Source organism: Schistocerca piceifrons, chromosome 8 (genome assembly GCF_021461385.2).
Source record: "Schistocerca piceifrons isolate TAMUIC-IGC-003096 chromosome 8, iqSchPice1.1, whole genome shotgun sequence".
Classification (NCBI taxonomy): Eukaryota; Metazoa; Arthropoda; class Insecta; order Orthoptera; family Acrididae; genus Schistocerca; species Schistocerca piceifrons.
Genome location: NC_060145.1, coordinates 279,494,251 through 279,501,772, shown reverse-complemented (window position 1 = coordinate 279,501,772; position 7,522 = coordinate 279,494,251). Strand labels below are relative to the sequence as shown.

General features: G+C 38.7%; 1 protein-coding gene across 1 annotated transcript in view; it reads right to left on the bottom strand.

Annotated features, from left to right (window-relative positions):
- Positions 1-2,005: 2,005 nt before the first annotated feature.
- The window catches only part of LOC124711991, a 156,529-nt gene continuing 151,012 nt past the window's right edge, over positions 2,006-7,522 (bottom strand). Inside the window, exon 13 of the mRNA XM_047242276.1 lies at positions 2,006-2,759. Within this exon, the coding sequence (XP_047098232.1) occupies positions 2,548-2,759 (212 nt within the window). The 3' untranslated portion in view covers positions 2,006-2,547. The remainder of the gene's footprint in view (positions 2,760-7,522) is intronic.

Below are 7,522 nucleotides of genomic sequence, written 5' to 3'. Positions count from 1 at the left end.
TGAGAATTATGCTGCAAAACATAGCTTTACTTTCACCCTGAGAGCAAGGCTCACTGTCTTCATCAAATCAGCAAGCCACGTGTAGGAACCAAGGATAACCTCTCAACCCAGGCAGCAGATGTCATTCATTCTGACGTGAGACATGATTTGCAGCTGGATGTACCCACTGTGCTCAATTGCTGCTGGCAGAGTCTCCTCCACATCTCTAACAAGAACACCTCCCCTTCAACAAGGAAACAGATTCTTTTCTGACCTTCCCAGTATTTCACTGAGCTCTGAATGACAAGCAATCCCACCTTCTGAGCTTGTCCACACCTCTCTGGAAGATAGGCCGCAGTCCCAACTGGTGGGGGATTCTGTTCTGGTGTAGATGTACTTTCGGTAGTGGGCAATACCTCAAACCTGTTTTTAAGGCTTAAGGGGACAGCCATGCAGCTGAGTACCTCCTTCCGTCTTCCGTCCAGAGATCCATGACTCTTCCACTGTTTGCCCATCCCCACCAGGTAAGTGCCAATTGCCTGAGACTTGCAAATCTGAAGGTGCACCAGCATCAGGGATGCCAAGTGATGCTATGCAATCAAGAAGTGCCAAAGCACATGTCTTAAGTGCCCCAACACCACTAGTCCATGGCAGCAGCCTGAAGCCCTTAAGACCATGGCCTACGGCCAACAAAGCTTCCAGTACTTTACAGACAGTGGCCAAATTTGCCCAACATCTGTATACAATAGTTGCAGTTCCTAACCAGGTTTAATCAATTTTTATCTATATCACAAGTAATGTAACACTAACCGAAGACGTAGCTGGGTGCAAATTTAAGTTCTGCTGCTATCCTGCTTCTAGTTTATACTACAAGTCAAAGTCGGATCAGCCAAACGTAATGCATGAAAAAAACACACCTTAATAAGTTAAAGGAAGTTACTAAACACTAGTCTACACATTAAAATATACAAGCAAATACACTTCTTTGGAGAAGTATGTGAAAACAAAAACTAAACTAAATATTGCATACAAAACAGAATCTGCTACTGCTCCAGGTGCCTCCCCTCAGCTCCACGACAGCAGCTACACTTTTGACAAATGATGTTTTTCCAACTTTCAGACCTAATCCCTGAAAGGCCCAACTTTGTCTAATGTTTTCGTGTCTGTTAACATATAAAAGAATTTCTGGTTCCAAATCCTGGTGTGCGTCACCATAAATTCACACCTATCTACTGTCAAACAGTGAGATTACATTAATACTGTTTACATTTGACTGTTGTTTCATTTTTGTATGTCCTTTCTTTTGTGAGATATAAACTACATTTATTGTTTCACCTGACTGCTATATAATCTACCAAGAATTGAATTAAATTCATAGCTACATATGCTAGTGTCCAGTTTATTCGAAGACTGGCAATGATTGTGCATTGGGTATTGGTCATAAAGATAATTTCACACTTGTCGATAATTTACTTGATTTATATAAGTTGGCATGTCTATGCGAACCTATGTAGATAGGCATGTATGTTTGTCAGTTGATTTGGGGGAGGGAGCTAAACAGCGAGGTCATCGGTCCCATCGGATTAGGGAACAATGTGGAAGTCGGCTGTGCCCTTTCAAAGAAACCATCTCTGAATTTCACTGAAGCGATTTAGGGAAATCATGGAAAACTTAAATCAGGATGGTTGGATGCAGGTTTGAACCGCAATCCTCTGGAATGGGAGTCCAGTGTGCTAACCACTGCACCACCCTTGGTGGCATGTATATGTAACTTATGTAATTGACAGTTACTGGAACACAAAGCTGTCCACAACCTGAAAGTTAGCTTGAACATTACAGAGCTTTACTGAGTACGGTCCTACTGGAACAGATATGCACTTGCGATCCTACAATCTGTAGTCTCAGGCACTCTGCTATATGGTGATTAGCAACTTTCCTTTTCACACTATTGTAACTCGTTTGTAAAGTAATCAAAGGTCTGAAGCTGTTTACTCAATACTTAAGTTCAAAATTTCAAACAAAACAATTTCAAGATAGTAAATTGTTAAGAGAGTATATTTTTTATAACTTACATAGAACTGTGTAAAACATTTAATACATTTAATTCATTTAAGACATTCAAGTGACAGAAGCAGTCAAAAGAGCCCTGTCTCACTATTATCTTACACTATCTACAAACACTGAGATGCCTGAGGTGCAGAATACACTTCATTGTAATTTTATCAGTTACTGGTGCAACAAGTCTTCACTGCTCTGGTGCAACCCTAACTGTAGTTCAGTATCTCAGAACCAGTCTTCATTGCTCTGATCCATATTGACAACCCTTACTATAGTTCAGTATCTCAGAGTATAGTGATTCATATTGGAAGTGATATTATTTGTTGTCTGAGAAAATCTAGAATACAGTTTATCTTCAGAGTTAAAAAAACTGCAGGAACATTTCCACTTACTCTGCACAGGCGTATTATAAGTAAATCTCCCCCCTCCCCTCCATTTCCACTGATGTCTTCAATACCTCTTGTGTACCACACATAAGCACTAACTGTACAATATAATGTCTCATTTGTACTAAAACTGGTCTTCTCTTGAGAGAGTGCTTCTCAACTCCTTTAACCTCAGCCCACCTAATGACTTGATTCTTGGTATTCTGGACACTGCGTAGGCACCAACTGCTGGTTGTGGTTGCTTTTCACCTTCCTTTGCGTGTCCATTCTGCTCTTGTTGTGACGATGAACTGCTGTTGATCGGTGTGCTTGATCGGACTTCTGCAGGTGAAATACCTGTAATGCAGATACGGTTAAGCTGTACCACAGATTTCGAAAATGTGAAAGAATCAATATTTTTAACAGTACAATTTCCATAAAGGAGCTTGATAGAAATTTTGTGATGTAGAAAACACGTTATAAAACACTATTTACATTTTTATACAAAAATGAAACATTTACCAAGAAACACCAGATATGGATGTAACTTTACTTTTTTGTATATAGTATACACATGACAAAAACACCTCGCAATTTGACTTCCTGCCTTCCTTCTGCGCAATTATTAGGGTGGGAACAAATAGGGAGACTACACTGTGTTGAGCTGGCTAGAGTACCGAAGTGGCCTTGTATTAGTGAGAAATGTTCCTTAGCTACAGATTTTCAGAGAGCCTGTGCAAAGACTACAAAAATGACCCATTCCACTGCATATCCACATCAAATGACAGTGGCTACTTTAGTCACTAGTCTATCTGTCAGTGCCAGTTCAACAAGCAGGAGTTTCCACTGTTTGTAGGTGGCTGGTTTTCATATCTGATGACTCTGTTGGCGAATTTGCACTCATAATTCCCACCATCTACATTTACATAATTACTCTGCAATTTGCAATTAAGTGCCTGGCAGAGACTTCATCGAACCACCTTCAAGCTACTACTCTACTGTTCCAATCTCTAACGGCGTGTGGAAAATAACAAACACTTAAATCTTTCCATGTAAACTCAGATTTCCTATATTTTATTATGATGATCATTTCTCCCTACATAGGCGGGTACCAACAGAATATTGTCACCCTGAGGAGAAAGTTGGTGATTGAAATTTCATGAGATGATCCTGTAGCAGTGCAAAACACTTGTGTTTGACTGGGAACGAGCTGCCCTTCTTTGAACTTTTTCGATGTCTCCTTCAATCCAATCTGGTGTGGATCCCACACCACACAGCAACACTTCAGAAGAGGGCAGACAAGCATAGTGTAAGAACTCTCTTGTAGACCTGTTACATTTTCTAAGTGTTCTGCCAATAAATCACAGTCTTTAGTATGCTTTCCACACAACATTATCTACGTGATTATTCCAATTTAACTTACCTGTAATTGTAATCCCTGAGTATTTAGTTGAGATAACAGTCTTTAGATTTGTGTGATTTATTTTGCAACTGAAATTCAGTGGATTCTTTTTGTGCTCAAGGGGATGACTTAACACTTTTCAGGCTTTAGAGTCAACTGTCACTTTTTGCACCATACAGATATCTTGTCAAAATCATTTTGTAATTAGTTTTGGATGATCTGGTGATTGTCTCCTAAATCATTTATATAGATGAGGAACAACAGAGGGCCTATAACACTTTCTTGGGGAACACGGATATTACTTCTATTTTACTTAATGACTTGCCGTCAATTATTACGAACTATGACCTTTCTGACAGGAAATCACAAATCCAGTCACACAACTGAGACTACTCTCCACTGGCACACAATTTGATTAGAAGTCGCTTGTGAGGAATTGTGTCAAAAGTGTTCTGGAAATCTAAAACTATTGAGTCAGTGTGACGTCCCGTCGATAGCACTCATTAGTTTGTGAGAATAAAGAGCTAGCTGTGTTTCACAAAAACAATATTTTCTGACTCCATGTTGGCCATCTGTCAACAAATCATTTTCTTCGAAGTGATTCATAATATTCGAGCACAGTATATGTTCCAAAATCCCACTGAAAATCAATGTTAGTGAGGTGAGTCTGTAATTCAACGGATTACTCGTATTTCCTTTCTTGTTATTGGTGTGACTTGTGTAACTTCCAGTCTTTGGGTACAGATCTTTGGCTCTGAGCAGTATGGGGCTTAATATCTGAGGTCATCAATCCCCTAGAACTTAGAACTACTTAAATCTAACTAACCTAAGGACATCACACACATCCATGCCCGAGGAAGGATTCAAACCTTAGTTGAACAAAAACAAAAACACAGCTGATAAATGCAATTTATTAGTGATATGCCTAGTTGTGACGATATTATCTGGGTAGAATTTAGTGAATAAAAATGAAAAAAAAGAAGGAATTATATTACAACTATTGGTGATTGATTTTACAGAAATACATCGGAAAATAAAATGATAGGCAGGAAGGAAGAGACACAATTTTTTTCTTGAAAGTAAATAACAAGGTGGTGACAAATATTATACTGCTGATTGTGTTATAAATGAGAGAGAGAGAGAGAGAGAGAGAGAGAGAGAGAGAGAGAGAGAGAGAGAGAGAGAGAGGGAGAGAGAGATTAATCATTACGTAAAAGAGTCACTTACAATAGTCAGTGATGTAAGTGCAGTCTAGCTGCATATCATGATGGGCTGTAACATTATTATTTTGTCCTAAATATCAATAGGAGAAATAATTTTAGAGTGACTATTAATATAAATAAATTAAATTGGGCTATGTTTATGTGAAGTCAGCAAAAAGATTATTCACAAGTAAGCAACAGTGGGCGATGCTAGTTTATTATTGCTTGTATTGTTCCATCTCTCAGTAAAAATGTACCTATTGCTTACCAATACTTAGTACCTTGGAGAAACGAAAGCAAAACTGTAATGGTAGTGAAGCACTTGACATCAGGGATTTACACATGAACATGGATAGTCAGGGTTGCCCCAAGTTTCCCTATTTCCAGACAAGTTTTAGCATTTTCCCTGACAAATTTTGCGATCTAAAGGGTGAATAAAGACTTAAGTTGACAAAAAAATATGCAGGGACTTCTGTATTTCTAAATGTGTGAGCAAAAATCGTAAGTATTAACGTTGATGTAATGAACTGGTTTTTAGGTGGAGAAAGCAAGCCAAATGGTATATGTGTTTCACTAAGACCACAGATGTTATTTTATTTCAATAACACGACAAAAGTACGCATTTCCTTGGAGTCGCAACACACATTTAAAATACGTTCACTGATTTCAGACATAACTTCAGAAAAAAGTAGGCTTCCTGAAAGAAGTGTATAAGACAGGGAAGAGTTGTGTAAACCAACACTATAGGTGACTGCCAATAAAACGTTGGTTCTACTATGTTCATTATTGTCAGTCATTACCCACTGCATTATATCTATTATTTCAGAGGTGCTGTGTGTCCATCTGCTTAGCTGAATGTAGAACTGACAGAATTTACGTACCCTATAATTTAACAGACAAAGTGTTGAAAACACAAACTGTTCCCCTAGTTTTTCCGATCACAGTGCATTGTCAACCTGCATAAATTTAAACCACAACCTACCCAAAGAGTAAGAAGCCAGTGGAATCTGAATATATCATTACTATCAGAAGATGACTTAGAAGATGCCCTAACCAGTGCTTGGGTAATTGTCTCCGTTCACTGAACAACTTTCCAACTGTTCTAGAATGGTGGACCCTACGGCAAAACCGAAGCTAAGGAAAGTTTTAATATCTTGTAGTACAGATAAGGTCAGAGAAAGGAAACAGACTATAGAATTCTACTATAGTATTCTAAAGGACCTCTACGATCAGACAGATTCAGTTCCTACAAGATTAAAAAAAATCAAGCAAATAAAATCAAAGTTAGTCAGTTTGAAAAATAAGGAACTGGACGGACTTAAGATAAAAGCCAAAGAAAAGTCAGTCATTGAAGATGAGATAGTTGCATTGTACCATCTTATAAGACACACCAAGAACAGAACAAGCGTTTTCATGGATGAACTTCAAATCGATAATGGTACCAAATCGCCACCCAGAAGGGAATAATTAAAGAAATCTCAGTGTACTATGAATGCATGCATGCATCAGAAAAAACAAACATAGAAATATCATGAGTTCTTTGGTACATATCTTCCATGAATATCGCAAGATGATGATGAAAACATTTCTCACGAGCAGCTCCCCCACTAGGAAATCTCCAGGACCTGACGGACTGCCCACTGAATTACACAAACATTTTTGGGCCCGGAGAAAAGTTCACCAAATTGTCAATGAAGTCTTACGAGGAAAGCCAGTGCCTGCAGAGTTTATAGCTCGAGTAACTAATAAGCGGTTTATACCATGCACCGCTGACATCATCATAGGCCAACTGCAGACTTTTGCCTTTAGAAGGCGAATTTTACAAACTGCAGCTTTGTACCGCAATGCCATTGTGCTAACACAGACAATTAACATAAAATGTGGACTGCTTTCCATAGACTTCCATAAGGCATTTGATCAAATTAATCACAAATATCTGATAGAGACAATGCGCTGAATGGGCTTCCTGCCAAAAACCATCAACATCATCAAGAACACGGCAATGGGTGTTACTGCACAAAGCTCCATTAACTGTCAACTGACAAAACTGAAATAAAAAGGGGTGTTACCCAAGGAAGCCCCTTATCCATGCTTCTGTATGTTATATCACGGGAACCTTTCCTGAGGCAGCTACAGTACAGACTAACAGACATTACTATCCATGGAGCAAAGACCGTGGTAGGTGTTTAGGCAGGCAATATAGGCGTAATCGTCAGAGGCCAAGCAGATGTGATATAATTAGATAGTTCTTGCAAAATTTTGTTCCGCATTAGGTGCAAAGGTAAATGAAAACAAAAGTAAATTTCTAAATATAAAGGGGCTTGCTAACTTGTTAATTGAGTGGGTGAACCATGTCAGTGAACTTAAGGCCCTTGGAATAGCACTGACAACTTACCTTTTAAGAATGAAAGCAAGAAATTGGCAGGAGGTGGCAAGAAAAATAAAGGGAGCTTTGACTGAAAACTGTCAATGTAGCATAGGCCAGTTGTAGAGAAAACAGTTTATCAACACGTATA